The sequence below is a fragment of the Notamacropus eugenii genome, chromosome 5 (genome assembly GCF_028372415.1).
Source record: "Notamacropus eugenii isolate mMacEug1 chromosome 5, mMacEug1.pri_v2, whole genome shotgun sequence".
Lineage (NCBI taxonomy): Eukaryota > Metazoa > Chordata > Mammalia > Diprotodontia > Macropodidae > Notamacropus > Notamacropus eugenii.
The window spans coordinates 279,774,624-279,799,320 of record NC_092876.1 but is presented as its reverse complement, the minus strand read 5'-3'; the positions used below and the strand labels follow the sequence as shown (position 1 = coordinate 279,799,320).

Here is a 24,697-nt window from a genome sequence, read left to right as displayed (position 1 = left end):
AACAGAGCAAGGAGACAATTTGTTCTAAAAACCAACACAACAAAACAGAACAATTTTCTGAACAAAACTACCTTTACCTACCTCATGGGGAAGTTGGGATGCTATTTGTCCTCGAGGTCATAGTGGGGTCATTCATGACTATTAAGTGAGGTAATGAAGGTATTCTGAAACGTTCTACATGCTCTAGCACATCTTACATGTAGGAGGACAGATTGAATGTGGAGCTGGCAGGCATTAGTCTCCCTTCTCTAGCACTGCCAGACCCTCCCTCCCATTTTGGAAAGGGGAGTAAACACAAACCAGGTCAAGATTCTTCTACCTATTTTGAAATAAATTGCTGACAATGCTTAGTATCAAATCTAGTTTTATTTTTTCTTTTCCGTTAAAATGCTTGAGTTCCAGTCCTTCAGAGTACAAAAGGTAAAAGTGCCACCTCTGTGAGTCCCCGGGTTTTAATTAGAAAGTCCTCAATGTTGGTGTCTGTGGGTATCCTCTGCATGGAGGGAGTATGGTGGGCATGGCTCCTGGACTGACCAAACTGCTCTATTCTAGTCAGGGCGCTACCTAGATACTGAATTGGGAGGCAGTCGGGCACAGGGGACCTAACCCTGACGCAGGCTCGATTGTGTAACTGTTTGTTTTGGGCACAGGATGGAGAGCTGCTACAGCCTGGGAACAAAGGTTATAATTTAAATAAACTGACAGGCAAAGGGTGTTGGGAACTGGAGCCCTGTTCTATAATGATAACCCCAATGCCTTTATGAGGCAAAGAGGCAGAAAAGGAAAGCCAGAGGCTCAGTGCCAAGTAAAGAGCAAGGAGCACACACAGGCACCAAAGGATGTCTCCATGCTTGCCTTCAATCAGCTTTCTTCGGCAGCCGACCCATCTTGGTTCGGATGTTTCTGAGAAGGAAGAAGGCTATGGTACAGATGGCACAGGTCACCTCTGCCACCCAGAAAGCAGTGCTCCAGCTGTAATGCTTGGCGATAGTGCTGAAAGGCAGCCCAGCCAGGAATCCACCCACTGTGGGGAGAGATGGAAAGGCCAAACTGAGTAGAGGCTGCCCTAGGGGCGTACACCAAAGAGAAAGGTACTGCCACAATAGAACTCAGAACAGGGCAGTAGAGAAACAAGTTGGTGCGGATGGGGGAAGGACTCACCATTGGCCATTAGCCCTACGATGGCATGGGAAGTACCACACAAATTGGGAGGTGCACTCTCATTGGCAATGACCCCAAACAGGGCGATAGGACCATAGGAGGAGAAACCAAAGATGGCACCCAGCACCAGGATCCAGAGCTGCAAGAAAGGTGACATTTATAACCAGAGAGAACTGGCATCACCATGAGGAGGGAGGAAAGGAAGCCCAGGGATGAGCGATAACAAGAAGATACCCCTACAGCACCAGGTCATGATGGGTACCAAGACCAACCCAGGTCTGTGGGAGAAGGTGCATGGCTCAGTGAAATGAGTGATAGCGATACCAAGAGTTTGCATCAGCCAGGGGCAAGAGAGAGGGAGGCCAAGGTAAAGGTGTGAGGCAGACAGAGACAGATGAGACACCTCATGCTCCATGAAGCCTGTGAGCTCAGCCAGAGGGTGTAGAGCTGGTGTCCAGAAGGCAGAATCCTAGAAAGATTAAAGAAAAGGCAAGAAACCCAAGATAATTCAAGAGGTCCAAAGAAAGAGGAAAAATGAGGTCTCAATAGAATGTTAGGGGAAACTAAGACACAAAAATAAAGTGAAGGAAAGCTGGAGTTCAGGAGAAGGCCAAATGTGTCCAGAGAGCCACCCCTATTTCTGTCCTAGACCAGTCCCTCTTACCTTGGGGGAGTCACTGGTGACGGTGACACGGAAGAGGTACATGGACCCAACCATCCCAGCCATCATAAAGAGTAGCAATCCATGGCGTGGGTTCCCATACACCGAGAGCCCCACCTGCATGATATCAAGAGCAGCATTACGCCCTGGAGAGAGGCAGGGAACCTCCTCTTGTGGACTCTGACACATCAGGGCCTCTGAGGCCACGAGGAAAAGAGCTTTGGCAATCCCACCCATGGTGCATCCCTACGGGGAGCCCTGAGTTGTTCATTGTCTTGGGGCCAAACTCCACTGTCCCCCTCCCCCACTTCCATCGTAGAGCACGTGCCCAGCAGCTGCTACTGCTCACCTCTGCCTCCTCCACACACTCTCTTTCACACAGTAGCACCCACAGTCGATACTCCTGCCCACCCTGTTTTCAAGGGCTTTCATTTCCACTCCCCTAAGAAGGGGAACAGCTGCTCCACAGCACCATTCTGTCTGGTATCTCTGGGTTCTTGTGCCTACTCTATCCTCAGGAATAAAAACTTCCCCCATTCTTACCCAACTGATGCCTGTGCCAGCTATCCTGGAAGAGGTCAGATCAAAATTTTGTTTTGAGGTACTTCTACCAGTGCCCATCCTCTCTGTGCCAACTTACCTTTGCCATGGACCGGTCTGAGAGGTAGCCAGCTGCAATACTCCCCACAAGGCCCCCAATCTCCAGGGCACTCATATAGGAGCTGCCTGTAATGGAAAGAAAGGTGCTGGTGGGCCCAAGAAGGCAGAGCCTAGGGGTAACCTGCCTTAGACCCAGAGGTAGAGCTGGTGCTCAGACCTATATCTTGCCACTGCAGTCCAGGAACAAAGTCAAGCTTCAAGGCAGAGACTATGGCCATGCAGGGAAGGCTGTGCCCTCCAATCCACAATGTTGTCTATCCTTGAGTCTTTGCTCCTAGAGAGCTCCTATACTTGTCCATTCCCAACCCAGTATCTTCTGGGAATTGGCTAAAAGTTCCTCTTACCCACGAGGGCTGACTGTCCTTTCTCTTGGATAAGGAAGAACTGGCCCCAGTCAGTACAGCAAGTTTTTACTCCAAACACCACCAGGTAGCCAGTGGAGAGAACCCACAGGTATGGGGACAGCAGCAGTTCCTGTAAAGTGCTCTCATCATCCTGGGAGCCTAAGGGAGGAAGCAGAAAAGGGGTTTGGGGGAGACCAGGATTTAGCCTTTTATCTTCTTTCCCTGCCTGCTCCCAAGCCCCCAACATTCATTAACCAGCTGCTGGAGCAAAGTCCAGCTGCAGAACCCGGGGGTCAGCCTGAAGGGACAATCCCCCCTTTAGTATCCCATATATACACCCCTCTAGATATCAAGTCTAGAAGAAACAGGCCCAGGAAAAAGGAGTGGAGTGAGGGGGAAGCAAGGGTCTTCCTAGGGAAAACATTCTAGGCTCCAGGAGATGGGCAGATCTCTAGTGCTGGTGGGAATTAAAGCCCAGTACAGGAAAGAATAGACAAGGAGGGAGACCACTGGGGCCTGGATTTGGCAAGTTCCTGGTCAGGGATTGCAGAGTAAGGACTGGAGCAGAGAATTCAGTACATTAATGTCTTCACCACTTCTCTGGTACTTTACAGAAAGACTGCTTTGTGATATCAGCTGGATTGTTCTATATTATGCTCCTGGAGGACTAAGACCTTGTTTATACATTTTTTTTTTTTTTGTGCATCAGCATACACCTAGCACAGGACTGGATGTTTAGTAGGCCCACAACAGACACTTGAGTGAATCAGTGAATGAGCAAGTAAGTTAATGAATGTTCAAATAAAGATGACTGAAGGATGGGAGTGGAGGGTCCTTACCCTTCTTGCCCTTTTTGGGGGTGGGGTCCAGGTTCTGTAGCCCAACATCTGCTGGCTCATTCTGGATGAAGAGGAGGCAGAGGACGGAGACAACCACGCACATTGCCCCTGAAAGTGCCAGAATGCTACGCCAGCTGTAGTTCTGTGCCAGGATGGTCACCATGATAGGCCCCAGCCCTCCAGCCAGGTTCATGCTGGTTGACAGGATAGCCCACCAGGTGCCAAACTGGGACGGCTCGAACCACTGAGGGGCAGAATGTGGCAAGGTGGGTGCCTGCTCCATCCTCCAAAGTGGATGCTAATCCCTCAAGGAGGGGTTTCACACTGTACCCCACCACCACCACCTAAGTATTAAGGCCCTGGCACACTGTCAGTTTAGGGGCATGCAGATGGACCCAGGAGATTGAGTTACAGGCTCGAGTCAAGGAGGGAGGGAGTAATAGTGGAAAGCCAAGACTATGGCTTCTTCTATCTGTACCCAAGCCCCAGGCTGTCACCTGATCCCTGCTACCACCCAAGTGCCTGAAATATCTCGATGAGCAATCTGAGCTGAGTTGAGTTCCTGAGAAATTGGCCCTGGAGGAAGGTAGAAGATAGAGTACTCCTGATGTCCTCTGAGCATCTCTTGGGTCAGCCTAAGCACAGGAGCTGAAGCCTACCTTTCGAAGCACCTTCCCACACGGGGGCCAGCCCAGCCCTTGGGCCAGCCCATTAAGGAACCACAGGGTGGCAAAGACTGACACTGTAGAACTCCAGGAGAAGGCCACATTGACCAGCCCAACCAGCAGCAGCCCAGAGGAGAAGAGCCATCGGGCACTCATCTGGTCAGATAGCACCCCACTCACAAACTTGCTGATGGCGTATGATGCTGATTGGCTGCTGGTGATGAGTCCTGCAGGAAGGGTACAGGGGGTAGAGTCAGGGAGCAAGAGATAAAGGAGCCGGGGAAGGGGGAGGTATATGGTGACTGGAACAACGCAAATGAAAAGATCAGTAAAGAAGCCCAACTGTGAATAAGTGAAAAATCATTAACAGTCCCAGAAAACAAATAATGAAACATACCTTCCTCCCTTCTCTTGGCTGGGAGGTACGGGACTATTAGAGAAAAGTATTGTGCACAACTGCCAGACATGGTTGGGGGTTTTTGCTTAAACTTTATTGCAAGAAGAGGGTTCCATTTCAAGTACAAAAGAAGGAGTATTTCCAGAAATGATTAAAAGGCATCAGTGAAGCTTATTTTTAAAAATAAAGGGGAAGAGCAGTTAGAATGAGAAGTCAAAGGGCACCAGGTCAGAGACCATGAGACTGGAGAGCACAGTCAGAGCATGAGGCCTGCCCATCAAGGTAATCCAGTTCTTACCCTTTCAAAGGAAACCACGGTCTCAAGAGTTCTGCCCCCTGGGCCACAAGGGCAGCAAGTAAAAAAGATGCAAGCAAGTTGTGAGCCCCTGGAGAGCATGAGGGTGCTCCAGAGCTCACCAGAGATGTGTCTGCTGATACCAAGGTACTAATTCTCACCCATCTCCCCAGCACAAAACCACCCTATTCTCATTCCCTCCATGTCCTCTGCCCTCCCGCTCAGCACCAGCCCCAGGATGACCCTTGACCTTTTCAGCCTCTTGGAACTGTCCGGCCCAGCTGTCAGGGACTGTGAGGCAGAATAGCTCTTCCTTCCTGGGAGCACATTTTACTCATCTGCCACCTCTTGACAGAAGGCACAGCCCTGCTACTCCATTTCTAAGCCCCAGGGCAAAGGGCCTGAGATCTGAGCCAGGGACCTTTCTCCTCCCGAGGAGCTAGGGTGAATGCCCAATGCCTGGGCCCACCTGATCCTGAACACAGACTCACACCAGTCTGAAGATCACATACTCAGCACCCCTCCCCAGGCAGAGATCACATACACAACCCCTGAATGCACATAAGGCCTCCTACACCAAGCTCTCTCACATCTGCCTGAGTGGGAAGCATGGGGTAATGGAAAGAGAACTTGACTGAGAGTCAGGAAACCAGAACTGAAGTCCTGACACTTATTAACAGTACAGCCTTGGGTAAGTCACTTCAATGCCCTGAGCCTCAGTTTTCTCATCTGCAAAATGGAGAGTTTACACAAGGCTTTTCATCTTGCCCTCATTTTACAACCCTTCTATATATAAACATACATACTTCCATAATACCCACTAAATATGCAGGCCTTTCCCCATATAGGAAAGGACCGTCCCTCAACTTGTGCTTTTGCATACATCTATCCCACAGACCCAACATGCACTAAGTACATGCTGTACCCCGTACACGCCCACAAATACCCACCATCTCCCATGGGCCATGGGCCCAAGCCCTCTCAGAGTCCTTACCCAAGTCATCCTTGTCTAGTGAGATCTCTTCTACCAGTGAAGGCATGACAAAGGAGAAAGTCTTCCGGTTGAAATAATACAGACTGTAGCCCCCAAACATGGCAGAAAAAATCACAGTTCGGTAATACCCATAGCTCCGGGTAACCATGATGTCCAGTGGGTGGGAGCAGGGGGTCCTGCCCTGCCTTCTGGGACTCCAGTTGCTCTGGGCACCACAAGCCTGCCTGCCTCTTCTTGGTCACACACCCAAACTGCTGAGTTGGGGCTTTCAGTCTCTGTCTCTAGTGCTGGGCTCCCCAGCTCCCTTTATAGCCACTGTCTGGGCAATCATTAAGCTCTTGGGCAGCTCCCTAGGAACCCAGTGTCCTGGAAGAAAAGGGAAAACAGTGGAGAAAGCAAAGAGAGGGGGGCCAAGTGAATAGGTAGGAAGGCAATGCTGTCTGGTCCAATCAACGCAAGGTGCCCCTCCACACAGGGGTGCTGGAGGAGTTGCTCCTCACCCTCATACCAAATATTGCTTTGCCCACTTCTTTCATCCCCTCCTGCTTATGAATCCAGCTGTGATTAACAGCATAATCTAATTACTCTTGCCTGCCAAGGGGCCCAGGGGAGGCTGAAGAGTCCCAAGAAATCAAGTGAATGGGGTGTCAGCTTCCCCTTGTCTGGCTCCACTCACTCACCCCCACTACCAAGCCTGACTGCCCAGAAACCCCTCCTGCCTTCATGCTGCTGAATCCCTCCTTATTTTCAGAACTTCCCCTTCTCCCAGATCCTGTTATCTCCTAATAATCTACTGTGCCTCAGGGGACACGAAGATCAGTGGCCAGAAGCAGGTGGACCACACCAGACTTGGGTCACTTAGACCTTCCAGGTCTAACATTGCGTGAACCTAAGTCCACACCACCTCTGTGGAACTGTTCGTCTGTGATGGTGATGATGATAACACTGACATTCACAACCCACTTGTGGCTGTCAGGAAAGTGTGTTGTAAACCTTTAAGCACTTTATCAAGCTGAATTATTTCTTTCACTTCCCGTTCCCTTAATCATCTCTCTACCCAATGAAATTGGTAATAACCTACCTTCCTGCTGCTCACTGCCCCCATCAAGGCCACCAGGGGCATCACCAAGGACCCCAGTGAACAGGAAGAGTGGGGAGGGGAGGGGGCAAGGGGAGATTCAAGTTCTCTCTCTCTCTGTCTGCCCCGTGTGCGGGGGTCATTAAGGGTGGCTGAGCAGTGTCAATGTGGCCACTGGGCCATGCACATCGGCAGAACAGTGATGCCCTGTGCTCCAGGACAGGGCAAGGGCTTCCCTCGACAATGGGGGGAGTAAGTAGAGCGTAAAGCAAAGGCGAGGAGGAGGAGGAGGAGGAGGGGGCGGCTTTGTCCGTGGCCTGGAAAAGGGTGCTTCTGTGGCCCGGTTGGCCGCTGCCGGTCCCCACGGACGCTGGGCATGGCCAGGAGGGGCTGAAAGCCGGTGCGGGAAGAGGCGTGGGTAGGAAGCAGGCTGGCCGCTCTGGGCACCGAGCCCGGCGCCAGCGTCCTCGTACTGCCCGGCCCGGGGCGGAAGGGGCCCGGAGCTGTGGGCACAAGGATGTGGGGGCGACGGGCATGCAGAGGGCCGGGTGGAGGGAGGGGGCACAGCGCCGCTGCCGGGGGAGGGCGGTGCAATCCCGGGGGAGGCGCTGAGGCGCAGCCCCTGTCCCTGCCGCCGGCCTCCCGCACCGCACCTTCCGGGACAAGGCACCGGAGCGGGGCGAGCTCAAGGCCGCGGAGCCGCGGATGCAGCGTCCCCGCCCAGCCCAGCCGGCAAACGCGCCGCCAGCTTCCTGCCTCCCCACCGCCCTCCTCGCCCGCCTAGCCGCCTCCTACCTGCTCGCAGCCACGGAGAACCGCAAGTAAGCGTGCGGCGGCCAGGCCCCAGGGCCGGGAACGTGCAGGCGGGGGGCGGGGCCGAGGCCCGGGCGCCCAACCAGCGTTCTGGCCCCGCCCCCGCGCGGGCAAGCCCCGCCCACGGAGCCCGCGGGGGGGGGGGGCGTGGCCTGCCTGGGATTGTGCATTTAGCCCCGGGGGGAAGGTGCCCAACTCACCGCGCGGCGCAAAGAGCGAAGGGACGGACTGACCTTCACTCCGTCCGCGGAGACCCCGGAAAAGTGAGGTGACACCTGCTTCCCCTTCCAGACCGAGACTGAGAGCTGAGAGCTGAGACTGAGAAAAGTTATCACAAACACATAGCCGTCCAGAAAAGGAGAGCGGTCAGATAAACGTGTCCCTGGCCTGGAGCCCCGACAACCCAGGGTCACACTCAGGTGCAAAGTCTAGGCCGGCCAGTGACCGTGACCTGAGCCAGGCGGCCTGGGGCGGCCAGCGCTCGGCCGCGAAGTCCTGACGTGGTGCGGTCCGGATTAGCGGAGGCCCTTCCCACGCCGGGAGGCCCGGAGGCGCGGCTGTGCCCTTGGGTGTCACGCGATGAAAAACAGGATCGTGCGTGCGTGTGTGTGCGTGCATAGATAGAGACCTCCGGTGCTTAAAGCTTAACCAAGTAGAACCAAATGGGCTAACACCACACCAGACCCGCGCACACGCGTGCTGTGCCCCCCTTCAGACGGGCCCGAAGCCCCCCGCCTTTGGCCGGTCTCCTCCTTGTAATCGTGTCCAGCGCCTGTACCGTTCAGGTCTGGCCGGCTCCTTCTTGTAGGCTTTTCCACCTTTCTTGCATCCGCGCACATCCACCCCTAGTTTCTTAACAGCACCGGAACAGCCTGTCACTTAGCTAGTGTATAATTCAGCCATGCGCCTGGCACGGAACCTGGGTTACTTCCAGGCTTATTACAAGTAAAGGAGCTATAGATGTTTTTATCTGGAGAGGTCCTTTTTTCCTATCTATGATCATTTTTAGGATGAAGTTACAGCCATGGAATTGTTATGTCAGAATGTACACTTAGTTTGGAGCTTCCTAGTTTGGACAAAAGCAGGAAGGTAAGGCCTCAGTGGGTAGTGCTGGGTCTGGAGCCAGGACCACCTGGATTCAAATGTAGACGGACCTTCAGGAAATAAAAGCAAGTCTCTTCACCTTTCCGGACTTCAGGCAACTTCCTAGGATTTATTTAGTATATATGGGGCACTATATACTGGTTGCTAATCTGGGTTCCCTACAGGGACAAAATCACAGATCCCAGTATTCTTTATTTCTGTATTATGCTACCAATTACTCTGTTCAGTTCTGTGATTTCTTATGTATCTTGCTGTTAGGTTTATCATATTCTGATAGTAGCGTATTAAGGTCTCCCACTGTTAATGAGTTTTAGCTTCTTGCAAGATTGCAGGACTTTCTTTAACAAATTTTATGGCAGAGTTATTTAATGCATATATATTATATGTTGAGTACGTATCTAAATATATGCATATCTGGGTACATATTTTTAAGTTTTTGTATAGCAAATATGGCCTCACATACTTATTAGCTATGTGAACCTGCCTCAGTTCCTAATCTTGTGAAATGAGGTGGAGGAGGAAATGGCAAAACACTGTAATATCTCTTTGAAGAAAACTCCCAAATGGGCACAAAGAGTCAGACATGACTGAACAACATAGCACGTAATATAATGTCCTTGTTTATCTCTTTTAATATGTACTTTCTGATACAACAGCCAGGTCCCAAAGAAGATATGGGAAAATCTATGTCCCTCCTTTCTGTCCCAGCTGCATCCTGTGCCACCTCCAGTTGTCCTGATCCATATCTTGCCCCTGAACCCAGATGGCTCCGAGGAAGAAAGTGAGCCTGGTGACTTTGCACAGCCCTGCCTCACTTAAATCCAACTCACTTGCATATTGTGGCATCACCTCCCTGATGTCACGGCCCTCTTTGAGAATGAACGACAAATAACAACCTCTGTGAGTAGAGAAATTACCGTGTTGGGCAACACAGCTTCTTTCTTCCTGTCTTCCTACCTTCCTTCCTTTCTTTTCTCCTTTCTTTCTTCTCTCTCCACATAGGGTATCACACATACCCTTACCTGCCCATGCTCTGCCCAAAAGGAGTGTGAATTTTAATCTCTGAAATTTTGGGGGGGACTGTGTTTTGGTTTTTCCACTTAAAGACCAGTGACTTAGGATTCCAAGTCACTAGGGTCCCAGACCAAACCCTACTTGGTTATTGTTTGGGTCCTGATTGACTCAGAATGGAATAAATGACAATTGTTTCTGTTTTGGCAGAAACCCTGAGGGTCTTCCCCTCTCAGATCTACATTTTTTTAAAGAGGCCATTTTTTGCCTCATTTTATTAAACTTTAATCAGGGAATGGGCTCTGCCTCAATTAAACTAAGACTGGTTAAAGACCTTAGCTTGAAAAGGCCAAGGTCCCCATTGCATCCTGGGCCATCTCCAGTTGTCCTGATACATACCTGGCCACCAGATCCTGATGGCTGTGGAGGAGAATGAGGCTGGTGACTTTGCACAGCCTTCCTCACTTAAATCCAACTCACCTGCACATGATGTCATCACTTCCCTGATGTCACGGTCCTCTTCAAGAATGGACGACGAGCAGCAGCAACTTGCAAGTCGGGATTCTTTTTCATTTATGACATTTGTATCTCCTATACCTAGCAGTGCCTCGGACACAACAGGTGCTTAAAAAACACTTCTTGATAGATCAGTTGATTCTTTGCAGAGGTGAGGGACAATGGGTGAAGAATCCTGTATTTACAGTCAAATCCGGTTGCTGTCTTTACTTCTGTTGAATTGCTTTGTTTCCTTTCTCACTCAGTGTTCCAAGGGATGACTCTGGGGAGGATATTTGGAAATACAGGTGATGTAAAAAAAATCAGTAAAAGTTTGAAGAGAAAAATAAATAAACTGACAACATCAAGAGTAGTTTCTGGGTCGACTTCAGCTTTGTCTAATGTCACTAGAGCTAATAATTGAGGCACTATGGCAAATTTAAAATCACCCTTTCATTTTTTATCTAAATTTCATTTTTTTAATCTAAATCTATTTTATCTTAGGAGATAGAGAGTAAGGGATAGCATGTAGATTTCACTGGTGTAGAAAGTTGCTATGAGTAACTTCTACCAACACGTCAGTCTTAGGGACAGCTAGATGCATGATGGATAGAACATTGGGCCAGAAGCTAGAAAGGACTGAGTTCAAATTTAACCTTAAATACTTAGTTGCTGTGTGATCCTATTTCTTGCTTCAGTTTCCTCATCTGTAAAATGGGGATAATAAGAGCACCTGCCTCTCCCAGGGTTGTTGTGACAATCAAAAGAGATAAGTGTAGTGGGCACAGTTATAGAAATGTCAGCTATTTTTCTTAGAGTTACCTGGAACACAGAGAAATTGTGATTTGCCTAGCATGACACAGCCAATATGAGCCAGAAGCCTTTTCTTTCTTTGGGTGAGAACTTTACTGCTGTTGTCCAATCATGTCTGACTCTCCTTAATCCCATTTTGGGGTTTTCTTGGCAAAGATACTGTAATGGTTTCCTTCTCCAGCTCATTTTACAGATAAGGAACCTGAGACAAACAGGGTGAAGTGACTTGCCCAGGGTCCCATAGTTAGTAAGTGTTTGAGGGCAAGATGAGTCTTCCTGACTCCAGGACCAGCACTCTACACTATCTACCACACCACCTAACTGCCCTCATTACTGAGAACAGTTCTATTCATTTACAACACCCTCCTTCTCATTTAAATCTTATTGAATTAAATTTGTTTTCTGGAAAGCTGAAGACTGGTTTTTAATTTGAGAGTCATTATATTGGAGCAAGTTATGGGTTGGTTATTGTATGCATATTTGTTACAAGAATTTTGTTTTGTTTTTTTTCTTTCAAGGGGGAGATGGGAGAGAGAAAAATACTTGTTAATTTAAAAATAAGATGAAATTTTTTAAAAGCTTGTGTAACTTAAACAAAACAGCATGGTATAGTGAAAAGAATACTGACTCAGGAATTACAAGATCTTTAAGTCTCACTTCTCACTTTACTGCTTGTGTGACATGGACAAGTCACTTTAAGCCCCTAAACAAAATAAGGTAGTCTCTGGCATCCCTTCCATCCCTGAATATGTGATCTTATTGCTTTTTTATTTTGTTATTAACTCGAACTCACCAATAATCTAAGAAAATATCATACGAAAAACTATAATTTATATGAACTGATGCAAAGGGAAGTGAGCAGGACCAGGACAATGTTGTATACAGTAACAGCAATATTGATGGTGATCAACTATGAATGACTTGGATATTCTCAGCAATGCAATGAGCCAAGTCCAAAGGACTCCATCCACCGATGGAGTCTGAATGCAGGTTGAAGCATACTGGTTTTTTACTCTCTTTATTATTTTTGGGGGGTGTTGGGTTTGTTGCTTTTTTTTTGGTCTGTGTTTTCTTTCACAACGTGACTGTACATGTATAACCTATCAAATTGCTTATTGTCTCAGGGAAGAAGGGAGGAAGAAAATTTGGAACTCAAAATTTAAAAAAATGAATGTCTAAAATGTTTTTTACATGTAATTGGAAAAAATGAAATATTATTCAAAATGTGTAAATTTACTTTAACTTGATCAGTGATAGGATTTTCTTTTGGAAATGACCATTCCTGTTCCTTCTCTTAATTCCCTCCATCCTTCCCCCCCCCATAATTTTAATAATTTAGCCACAATATTCTAGGAGTTCTCACATGCTATTAGTAACTGGCTTATCTCTCTAAAAATTATTACAAATTTTACTGTCAACAAAAACAAAGAATCAAGTCAACATTAAAAAATATGATCTATAATGATAACAAGAAATTCTGAGCATTTAAAAGGGCAGAATTAAATGAACTGAGCAAAAAAAAGAAAAGGAAAGGAAAAGGGTTTTAGTCTGTCTTTCCATCTGAAGGTCACTACACGTGTCTTGAGCATCCAAATGTTCACAGCTCTCAATGGTCATTCTGCCCCCTTGTGGTAGTTCTCTGAAACCCCTTCTACAGTACTGACCCACCTTGACCGTTTCCTTAGCTTGACTGGATCCCCTGCTTAGAGAAGCCAGCTATATAGACAATTGACATTATATGGTAGTCTAGTTACAAAGCATATTCCTTTGTGAGGTAGGTGATGCAAGTATCATCACCATTTTACAGATAATGAAACTGAGGGTCGGAAATTAAGTGACTTAGCTATGGTCATACGGGTGAGAAATGTGGATTTGGGAATTCAGGGTTAGGTCTTGACTCCGAGTCTAGTACTCTTTCTATTACATTATTCTTTAAAATGAGATGATAAGTCCTAGAAGACTGGAGGACATAGCTAAAAGGGACAGGCATTCAGAAAAGAAAGATCTTTGTGGGGTAGAGTCATCTGAGAAGGCTTCAAGAAGAAAAGGGGATCTGGGCTGAGTCTTGAAGGATGGTTTGGATTTGACAACATTTCAGGTAAACTAGAGATTGGGGTGGGGCATAGCAATGAGCAAAAGTAGTGAGACAGGAAATAACAAGGTGCATCAGTGAAAGTAGATCTCCTTGGTAGGAGAAGGTTCAAGAACACAGCCAAGGGCAGGGGTAGGCAAGGTAGACAGGAACCCAGGGTAAACTATGAAGTGAGGAAGGAAAGAAGTGGCACCGTGATAGATAACTTTTTATAAACTTTGGAGAATTTCTGGTCTCATTCTTGCGTGTACTTCCTCTGTCTACTACAAACCAACCCATACTTTTTCTTCCTATGTGATTCTTGTCCAGAAATCTTCCACACAGGAGCTATCCAATATTTTAGAAGCCTTCTTTTAGGTAATTTGAGAGTTCATAGATATGAGTTCAGTATCTGAATTTTCCATCTCTTTTCTATGATTCTTGTTAAATGACATGACTAGCCCACATCTTTTTTAAAATTAGATTTTTCTTGAATAATTTCTTTCTTGTTATTTTTTGTGTGTATATCAATAAAGAAATCAATTAATAAACAGATGAACCAACTAACAAACAAATACTTTGTTATGTGAGAGACAAAAAAAAATGAAGTTCCATTAACTCAAGGAGCTTATATTACACTAGGGAGATATATGTTCACAGACAGGTAAATACAAAAAAGTGGAAATCTGGAAGAGGCAACAGTGAAGAAATAGATGGGGAATTATGGACAGAGCCTAGAGTTACCCAGTCTACAGGTGAATACTTCTTTTGTGGGACTACATTACAACATGGGGGGGTATGTGATGGGGGAGAAGGGAAGGGGATAGAGAGGAGCGACATATTCTGGGCTCAAATTAAAGGATAGTAAGAGGGGAAGGCAATCTTTGTGGTCTCAAGAAGAGAAGAGCCCATAGAATTCCACTGATGAACACTATTATGATTAAAGGAAAATGAGGACTTTACACTGGATGAGGTGTGTATGTAGGGGGGAGAATTTGACCCCTGAAAAGTCTACTTGTCTGGGAAGGGGGAGAACTGAAAGCCCTGGGAGCAGCTGGCACCTAGAGGAGTGGGAGAGCATGGACCCTAGAAAGAGATTTCCAGGCAAAATGTAGGGGGGAAAGGGTCTACAGGATCCTTGTAATCTAAATCAGGGGGAGAGAAGTACCCTATCCTAGCTTTCCTGACACCTACAATAATTGGCATTATTCTGAGAGTGAGGCACAATAGAAAAGGGGAATACACAGGGTAAACCTACAAGGCAGTAACAGAAAGAATGTAGAGGGAAGATTTCAGCATGGATTCTTTGGAAACTTTGATTGTATGAAGAATACAGAGAAAAGTGAGAGATCCTATGTTTATCATGAACCAGAGAATAAAGGTCTAACATAAACAGAAAGAGAAAGTAGATAATGAAGAGAGTGAAAGAAATCCTTTTTCAAAAGGGGCACAAACAAATGACATTTTTAAAAAGTAATGAACAGGTTAAGTATTGAACTTACCTGGCTGAGAGGGAAAAAAAGGGGATAGAAATATATAACCAGATAAAAAGCAGGAAAGAGGAACAAAATCCTAAAGGAAAAGGGTAACAAACAAAAAGAAGCAGATGAAGAAAATTATTTTTAAAAACCCCAATAAAATGAAAATGAATGACAGATTACATAAGAAACCAAAACCCTACAATCTGTTACTTACAAAAAATAAGTTAAAAAAATACACAAAATAAAATTGAGGGAATGGAAAAAAGTTATTGTACCTCAAGTAAATCCAAAATATCAGTAGTTGCTATCATGCTATCAGACAAAACAAAAATAAACAGTCAAAAAAGAAAAAAATGAAACTATATTATATTGAAAAGAACAAAAGACAACAAACCAATATAAGTAATAAATGTAAATGCTCCAAATGCCTTAGCATCCAAATTCATAAAAGGAACATTACCTAAGCTTCAAGAAGACATAGACAGCAACACAAAAGCAACAGGAGACTTCAGTATTCCTCTATTAGTTTTAGATAAGTCTAAGAGAAAGATAAACAAAAGAAAAAAGTTAAACTGAAAAAATTCCTGGAAAAACTAAAGTTAAAAGATTTACAGTGTCCTCTAAATGGGACAGCAAAGGAATATACATATTTCTCTGCACCATATGGAAATTTTAGAAAATTTGACATTGCACTAGGGCACATAGGTATTGCAAACAATTGTAAAAAGGCAGAAATGCCCAATGAATCCTTTAAAGACCATAATGCAATAAGAATATAAATTGATTTAGGGACCACAAACAAAAGATAGAGACGTAAATGGACACTTAACAATGAACTCTTAAATAATGTGTGGCCAAAAAACATAATTAATAACTATTTAAAAGAAAGTGATAATGATGAAACAACATAAAATTTCTGGGATGCAGCTAAAGCACTCCTTAGAGGGAAATCATATCCTTACAATCATATATTAACAAAATAGAAAAATAAGGTTAATGAACTAAATATGCATCCTAAAAAAAATTAGAGAATTAACAAATAAACAACCCTAAAATAAGCACAAAGGAAGAGATATAAAAAAAATTAGGAGAGAAATAGATAAATTGGGGAAAATAGAAATGATAGATAAAAGTAAAAGCCATTTTTTTGAAGACTAATTAAAATGATAAACCCTTAGCTAATTTGATTAAAAAGAAGATAGAAGAAAATGAAATCAATAAAAGAGCAAATGAGCAAGGTGAAATAATTTGTTGGTGGTGGTCCTTCATTCTTAAAAAGGACCAGTGGTGTCATAGGGGTAATATCTTGACTTGGGTGTGAATTGGATTTAAATGAGGCAGGGCTGTGCAAAGTCATCAGCCTCACTCTGTCCTCAGGAATCATCAAAGTGCAGTGCCAAGACAAAAGTCAAGATAACTGGAGATGGCCCAAGATGCAGTGGGTGTCCTTGGCCTTTTTAAATTAAGGTCTTTGCCTGGTCTCAGTTTATCTGAGGCAATGTCCATTCAGTAACTAATGACAAGGTAAGAATTGGAAAAAAAAAAAAAAAAAGGCCTAGCTTGCAATCACAAAAGTATCAATTTGGAAGGGAAATATCCTCGTGTTTTTGGCCAAAATAGAAAACAATTGCTATTTACACTACTCTAAACTATCAAAACCCAAACAATGAGCAACAGAGGTTTGGGCTGGAGCCTACTGTTGGCTATTTGGTGAAAGCCAGAGTGATTTGGATTGGAAAGCTCAAGTAGCTCAATTGAATCACAATGGGCTCTTATAAAATGTTTTTTTCAGAGCTATATTTCAAGAGATCATGAAAACAAACTGCAGGACAAAGAATTGTCCCAGATTTAAAATAAATAAATACAGAATTTTAAAAAATCTATCCTCCAAACCCCAAGATATTTTACAAAATATAAGTGACCAAAAATTATATTTTTTGGATAGAGCACCTACAAGTAACGGCATGATGCCCCAAGTGGAAAGAGGGACCACATGTGGTGAGGGAAAAAGAAAAGAAGAAGAACAGGAGGAGGCGGAGGAGGAGGAAAAAAAGGAAGGAAGAAGAAACAGAAGAAAATAAGAAAAGTAAGGGAGAAACAGCATCATTCTCCAATGTGAACTGGCAGGTTGGGTCCCCTGAGAGGGATGTTAGTGAACAGGATTTAAGTGAGACATCAGCCTCATTCTCTCCAGAGTTATTGCAGGCCAGTATTAAGACAAAACTCAAGAAGACTGGGGATGAAGGTGAAAGCACAGTAAAACCAAAAGAAATGAAAAGAATAGTCAGAATATTATGTGCAGTAATAGATTAACAAAACTGAGAAAATTACAGAAATAAAGGAATTAATTTCTTCAAAAATATGAAATAACCAAACTATCAGAATGACAGACAGAGATCTTAAATAATCCAATCTCAGAAAAGGAAATAGATCTAGCTGTAAAGGAACTCAACAAAACCACTGGACTGGATGGAGAATTCTATCAAACTTGTAAACAATAGTATTCATACTACCCCAATTATTCTCAAAAATTGAGAAAGAACCCTAACAGAATCCTTTAATGAGACAAACATAATCCTAACACCTAAGAGAGAAATATAAGACATGGAAAGAAAATTATGGACCAGTATCATTAAAGAGTATTTTCTCAAAAAAAAAAAATTAAGCAAAATGCTATCAGATTACTTGATTTATCCAAAATTTATACCATGAATTTGAAGATGGTTCAACATTAGGAAAGCAATCAACATAATTAATTGTGTTAAAAATCAAAATATCCAAAATTATATGATTATTTAAATAGATGCAGAAAAATCTTTGACAAGGTACCGCTTTCTTTATACTAAAAACCCTACAAAGTATTGGTATAGACCATAGAGGGACCTTTTTTTTTTTTAAGATTCTAAAAACTGGCCTATTTAAAACCAAAAGCAAGTACCACATACAATGGGAATACATTAGAAGCTTTTCCAATAAATACAGGAGTGAAAAAAGGGTGCTCACTCTTCTCATTATTATTAGATATAGTTCTGAAAATGCCAGTATTAGCAAAAAGATAAGAGACAAGAATTTAAAAAATAAAGACAGGTAAAGAGGAAATAAAGCTGTCACTGTTTGCTGATAACATAGTAGTTTATGTGGAAAATCTCAGGGAATCAACCAAGATAGTAATGGAGACAATAGCCTTAGCAAATGCGCATGTTACAAAACAAATCCTTGAAAATCAACAGCATTTCTATAAAACACAAGAAGCAATAACAGAAAAAGAAATCCCATTCCAAATAACTATAAGACGCATAAAATACCAGGAGATCAACCTCCAGAAGCACACAAAAGACTTACATAGATTCAATTACAAAATACTCCTTAAAGAATTGGACAACAACCTAAAGAGCTGAAGGAATATTCAATGCTCATGGCTAGGTTGTGCCAAAATAATTAAAAAGACAACACAACCAAAATTAATTTACACTTTTAATATGTGGTCAATATGTTGTAGAATATATGTAGGATATGTTGTAAAATAAGGCCGTGTGGTTCTGAGACCACCATGACAGTCTCTCCTCAAAGAAAACTGTAGTTCATAGAATCTATGCATGGAAACCATTGCTGTAGATTAGGTCATAGAAAAATACTAATAGTTATATTTTTAAAGTTAGTACATCTGTGTATCCAAAAATAATATCCTGCCAACTACCAGTTTGTCTTTCCCCTCTGCACCTGTGTACTTCTAAAATCCCCTGCGTGCCCTGAATCTTGACATGCAAATTGACCAGCTTCAGTCAGTCACCAAGATCACGGTTTAAGTATCCCACTCTTAGAAGAACACTTTGGAGTACATCTTCGCTCCTCTAGAGCATTTTGCTTTCATAAAATTTAGCTCTCCTCAATGAATGGAACTGTGTTTCTGTCTCCCCCCATCATGGAACACCACTTTTACTTGAAAACTAGGAAGTAGTCTTGCAGAAATTAGACTTAGACCAACATCTGACACCACACTGACAATACATTCTAAATGATATATGATTTTAATATTAAAGATCATACTATAAATAAATTAGAAGAGAAACAGATCATGTACCTTCTGAAGCTATAGCTCATATATGTATTCTTAACCAAATGGAACAGAGACAATCACAAAAGATAAAACAGAGAACTTGGATTACTTGAAACTGAAAAAGCTACTGCACAGATATTTTTAAGGCAACTAAGATAAGAAGGGAAGTGGTCAAATGGGAAAAAATCTTTGTGTCAAGTTTCTCTAGTAAGGATTTGGTATTCAAGGTATATAGAAAGAGTTAATCAATGGGTTTAAGAATAATATATGTACATTCCCTATTAGATATGTGACTCATTTCCCTCAACTGGGGATAATAACAGCACTCACTTCACATGTTTACCATGAATGAGGTAATATTTGCTAGAACACAGCACAATGATTGGCACAGAGTACACACTATTTCAGTAAAGGCTCATTCCCCTTCCCTCACCTCTTTGTATACATCCTGTGTAATAGTGGACCATATAAAACAGCAGGATCTTGCATTCTCTATATCTCTTAGTTAATGACACGACTGAATGTGTGATTTATTCTAGAAAATCAAGCATTGCTTTTTCAGAATTTCAATATGGGTGTCCTTGAGGTGTACCTAGAGCACTCGTATGAAGAGAAGTGAAAAAGCTGACGTAGATAAGTATTTTACAGTTAGCCTTTATCACATTTTTTTTTGTTAGAGACATGCTTGACAGTAATTAGGTATCAAGGAAGATTTATCATAGCAGAGTTTAGAGGAATGGAATACTTTGGCCAAAGTGGCCCCCACACTCTTTTCAGGAGGAGGGAGCACTGAGTACAGAAGTGAGAAGAGCTTTTACAATTAATTCAAAACAAATCCTCCTATCAGGGCATGGATTGGTCTGTTCTCCTTTAGGTCACCACCTTCTTTACACACCCATTACATACCTCCTTTATATGTTTTCCCTCTTTTCTCTACATATGAAATGTGCCTAATTTTGTGCTTTCTCTCCCTGCTGGGCAGAGAAGTTAATATACAAGTAGCTTATTAAGCAAGTGCAAAAAAGAAAAGTTTACTTCCGGTTATTCCTGGTCATATTTCTGAACCAGTTCAGGCCAGATCGACCCTATCCTGATTCTGGGGTTTTCTGAAGGCTACTTGTCTGTCTCCTGAGTGGTTGAGTCCACCTGTAATCTGCTAGCCTTCTTATCATCCAACTTATTCTCAGTGACTTCATCAATTAAAAATAACTTCTGTGGAAACTTAACTTTTTGCTGTCTCTCACATTTGGTAATAATATTGTCCATCAGTCAATAAGCATTTGTTTTATTATTTATTATTATGCCTAATAATAATAAGTAGCATTTATATATAGGTTTAAGGTTTGACTTATGTTATCTCATTTGATCTTCCCGACAACCCTGAAAGAGGTGGATGCTATCATTATACCATTTTCTAAATGAGAAAACAGCCATTTCAAGGTTACTTAACCTTGCTTAGGATCACACAGCTATTAAGTGTCTGAGATGAAACTTGAAGTCAGGTCTTCCTGACTTCTATCCACTGGGCCACCTTGCTGCCAGGGACTATACAAAGCACTGGAGATACAAAGACAGAATTGAAACAGTTCCCGCACTCAAGTAACCTACATTTAAACAGGAGAGCCAAAATGTGCATAAATAAACCTAGATGAAGTTTGTACAAAATGAGTACAAGGTGGTTTGCAGAGGGAGGGCACTAGCACTTGGGAGAACCAAGAAAGGCTCCGTGTTGAAGAAGGTGGTGCTTGAGCTGAGTTTTGAAGGAAATCAGGGATTCCAAGAGGCAGAGGTAAAGAAAAAGAATGCACCAGGATGAATGGAGTGTCTTATGTGAGGAACAGGAAGCAGGGCTCCTGAAGAGAAAAGTAACGTGGAAGAAGGTTGAACGGTAGGAAGAAGGCAGTCAGGTCGAGAAGATAAAGACCAGAGGAGTTCTATCTGATCATAGAGATGTAGGCTTCGGGAAAATCACTTTGGGCAAATGTGTAGAGAATGGATTGGTGTCCAGAGAGACTTGGGATAGGGAGAACAAATAGGGGGTTATTGTAATGCTTTGGGCCAGAGGTAATTTGGCCTACACTAAGGTGAGAGTTATTGTTTGTACTTCATACTCAAACAGGACCATGACATTAGGGAAGTGATGCCTTGCTTTGCAAGTGAAATGGATTTAAGTATGGGAGAGTTATCTATGCAAGGTCAGCAGCCTCACTCTCTCCTCCAGAACCATCTGTGTCCAGTGGCAAGATATGGATCAGGACAATGGAAGATGGCCCCTAGGTTGTGTGAGTATGGAGGAGGGAGATATGCAAGAGATGTAGAAATAGGAATGAAAAGGCTTTGAAGTGGACATTATTTCCCCTCCCCCCCAGAGCCCCTGGGTTGAGAAATGTCTGTTGAGTTTCTAGGTAGGGTAGGGCCTAGTAGCCACTTTCTGTTGGGCCCCTTTGCCTAGTAGCCACTTTCTGTTGTGCCCCTTCACCTAGCAGCCACTCTCTGTTGTACCCCTTTGCCTGGCAGCTGCTTGGGCCCCCCTCTCTGTTGTACCCCTTTGCCTGGCAGCTGTTTGGGCCCCCCTCTCTGTTGTACCCCTTTGCCTGGCAGCTGCTTGGGCCCCCCTCTCTGTTGTGACCCCTTGCCTAGCAGCACCTAGGAACCCCTGTCAAAACTGTTTTGTGAAAAATGTGTGCTATTGGAACCACAAGGCTGTACCAGGAAGTGCTAAGATGCTTAAAAGGCACACACACCTTTGTTTGGGGCTGCCTCCTTTGTGGACAGCTGCCAGCTAATAAAGACGCTCCCAAATTCTCAATTGACTCTTGCCTGTGCCTGTCTCGGTCCGTCCATTTCAGGTTTCAGAACTGATTGGATATGAGAGGAGAGAAGAATGAGTAGAGGATGACGCCAAGGTTATGAACTTGGGTGGCTAGAGAGGTGGTGATGCCCTCCACAGTAATTGGGGAGCTCAGAAGAGAAGTGAATTTTGGAGAGAAAGATGAGTCCAGGAGATTCTTCCAGTTTTTTGGTATTTTCTCCAAAATATCTTGAGGATGGATATTTCATTGCTTCCAAAATTGCATTGGTTCCAACATGGATCTCTTCCAGGTACATATGGTCTAGTCCTATTGCTGACTCTAATTTCATCTTCTTAAAAATCATATCAGGTTACAAGTACAAAAGTGGTGATTCCAATGTCATAGATAAGATTCCATTGCAGAAATGGTGGCAAGCCTCTTCCACTTTCTGTGTTTGTTTTCCTCTTAGTTTCATCTATAAATACTCTTGGGATAATCTCAGTTGGATATTGTCATCATGTCAAACTTCCTATGACTGTTCTTTTTCTTTCATTTTCTTTTAATCAGTTTATAAAAACAAAAAAACAAAAACACCAGCCACATTAGCTCACAATCTCCTGCCATCTTCTTCCAGGGAGTTTTATAAATAAGTTTACATTTAAACCAGTGATACATTTGGCAAAACTGCCTTTAGATAACTTGAACTTAAGGTCTTATAAGGAATCTCAAACTCAACATGTCCAAGACAGAACTCCCCCAAATTCTCTTTTCTTCTAAACTTTTTTCTTTTTAAACTGTCCAGGATACCACCATCATCCCAGTCACCTAGGCTCAAGATCTCTGTGCCATCCTTGACTCCTCACTCTATCTCATTCTTATACCCAACCTGCTACCAAATCTTGTCATTTCACAGCATCTCATACATGCCCTTGTCTTCAATCACACATACACCACCCTAGTTTGCCTCTTTGTCACCTCTTGCCCAGACATCTTTAATGGCCTCCTTAATTGGCTTCCTGGAAGCTTCTCCCCAATCCAGTTCATTCTTTACTCAACTACCAAAGTGATTTTCCTAAAGCATAGATCTGATCATCTCACTCCACTACTCAATACGTGCCAGTGCTTTCCTGTTACCTTCAGGACCAAATATACAATTCTCTATTTGACTATTAAGGCCCTTCACAACCTGGCCCCCTTTCTGCCTTTTCAGTTCTCTTATTTATTCCTTCCATCCACAAATTCTATGATCCAAATTCACTGGCCCACTTCCTATTCTTTTTTTTTTCCTTTTTTGTTGGGGGGGTAAGCTCAGTTCCATGTGGACAGTCTCGGGCGGGTAAAGGTGAGGACTTCTAAACCTTAGAGTTCTCATGAGGCCCCCCAGGGAACAGCAGGGAATTGAGGTGTGAGACCAGGCTATCTCGTGCATTTCCGCCTCTTCCTGTGGGAAACTTGCTGGGAGATAGCATTCCTGCCCTTGAGATTGGCCCGGGGGTCTGAGCACACCTATTGTTGTCTAACAGGCACGGTATTCAGGAGCAAACTATGCGGTGGGAGAGCTTAAGTAAGGTCAGGAAAGCCTGAAGGCGCTCTTAGCGCTGAGGGGTCCTTAGAGGACAGAAGGCCCCTCTTCCTTCTCTCCTCTCTTTTTTCTTCCCTCTCCCCTCTCTCCCTCTTCCACTTCCACTTCCATTCTCTTACTGTAAGATCTTTGCCTCCTTGGGAGATTTCTCTCTCCGCAGGAAAAGTTCCCCCTGCACATGTAACCAAGACCCTGAATAAAGCCTAACCCTTGTTCAACTCTGGAAAATCTCTTCTCTCATACGTTTATCCGGTTTGGCCAGCCGAAGACCTGCGATAGGTAAGGTAAGACTCGGGTAGCCCTTAGGCCTCTAGGCCTGGCACTTTTTAATTTATTTATTTTTAGTTTTCAACATTCATTTCCACAAGATTTTGAGTTCCAAATTTTCTCCCCATCTCTCCCCTCCCCCACCCCAACACCATACATTCTGATTACCCCTCCCCTTAATGAGCCCTTCCTTCTATCACACCCCTCCCATCCCTTATCCCCATCTCCTGGGTTTTCTTGTAGGGCAAGATAGATTTCTATACCCCATTACTTGTATTTCTTATTTCCCAGTTGCATGCAGAAACAGTTTTTAACATTCGTTTTTAAAACTTTGAATTCCAACTTCTCTCCATTCCTCCCTCCCACCAATCCCCACTGAGAAGGCAAGCAATTCAATATATGGTTACATATGTGTAGTTTTGCAAACGACTTCCATAATAGTCATGTTGTGTAATATTAACTATATTTCCCTCCATCCTTTCCTGCCCCCCATTTATTCTATTCTCTCTTTTGACCTTGTTCTTCCCCAGAAGTGTTTACTTCTAATTACCCCCTCCTCCCATTTGTCCTCTCTTCTATCATTCCCCCCTCACACCTCACTTATCCCGTTTTCCCCTACTTTCCTATAGTGTAAGATAGATTTTCATACTAAATTGAGTTGTGCAGATTATTCCCTCCTTAAGCCAAATGTGATGAGAGTAAGCTTCACTTTTTCCCTCTCACCTCCCCACTCTTCCCCTCCATTGGAAAAGCTTTTTCTTGCCTCTTTTATGAGATAATTTGCCCCTTTCCATTTCTCCCTTTCTCTTCCCAATATATTCCTCTCTCACCTCTTAATTTTATTTTTTTAGATATCATCCCTTCCTATTCAACTCACCCTGGGCCCTCTGTTTATATGTATATAATCTCTCCCACTACCCAAATACTGAGAAAAGTCTCAAGAGTTACAAATATTATCTTTCCATGTAGGAATGTAAACAGTTCAACTTTAGTAAGTCCCTTATGACTTCTCTTTGCTGTTTACCTTTTCATGCTTCTCTTGATTCTTGTGTTTGAAAGTCAAATTTTCTTTTCGGCTCTGGTCTTTTCATCAAGAATGCCTGAAAGTCCTCTATTT

The 24,697-nt window shown here is 43.8% G+C and overlaps 1 protein-coding gene across 6 annotated transcripts; it reads right to left on the bottom strand.

Annotated features, from left to right (window-relative positions):
• Window positions 1–347: 347 nt before the first annotated feature.
• On the bottom strand, window positions 348–8,294 carry SLC37A4 (solute carrier family 37 member 4). 6 transcript variants are annotated; one of them, XM_072613012.1, is made up of 10 exons: window positions 7,890–7,977; window positions 6,017–6,382; window positions 4,325–4,557; window positions 3,666–3,909; window positions 2,827–2,985; window positions 2,463–2,548; window positions 1,826–1,939; window positions 1,565–1,630; window positions 1,162–1,300; window positions 348–1,024 (listed from the first exon to the last, which is right to left on the bottom strand). In XM_072613012.1, exons 2-10 carry the CDS (start codon window positions 6,162–6,164, stop codon window positions 858–860), a joined length of 1,356 nt encoding a protein of 451 aa, XP_072469113.1. In that variant the 5' UTR covers window positions 6,165–6,382; window positions 7,890–7,977; the 3' UTR covers window positions 348–857. The 6 variants fall into 6 exon arrangements, with proteins under 6 accessions (XP_072469113.1, XP_072469111.1, XP_072469109.1 ...); XM_072613010.1 differs by lacking the exon at window positions 1,565–1,630 and adding an exon at window positions 7,098–7,597 and having other exon boundaries at window positions 7,890–7,946; XM_072613008.1 differs by lacking the exon at window positions 1,565–1,630 and adding an exon at window positions 7,098–7,597 and having other exon boundaries at window positions 348–903; window positions 7,890–7,946.
• Window positions 8,295–24,697: the final 16,403 nt, after the last annotated feature.

Excerpts from the sequence above, each read along its gene's own strand:
- SLC37A4 (XM_072613012.1), bottom strand. The coding sequence starts at position 6,164 with ATGGTTACCCGGAGCTATGGGTATTACCGAACTGTGATTTTTTCTGCC. Across the intron at positions 2,986-3,665 it reads CCCCAAAAAGGGCAAGAAGG|GCTCCCAGGATGATGAGAGC; the intron begins GTAAGGACCCTC and ends TTCCTCCCTTAG. Across the intron at positions 1,940-2,462 it reads CAGACCGGTCCATGGCAAAG|GTGGGGCTCTCGGTGTATGG; the intron begins GTAAGTTGGCAC and ends GATATCATGCAG.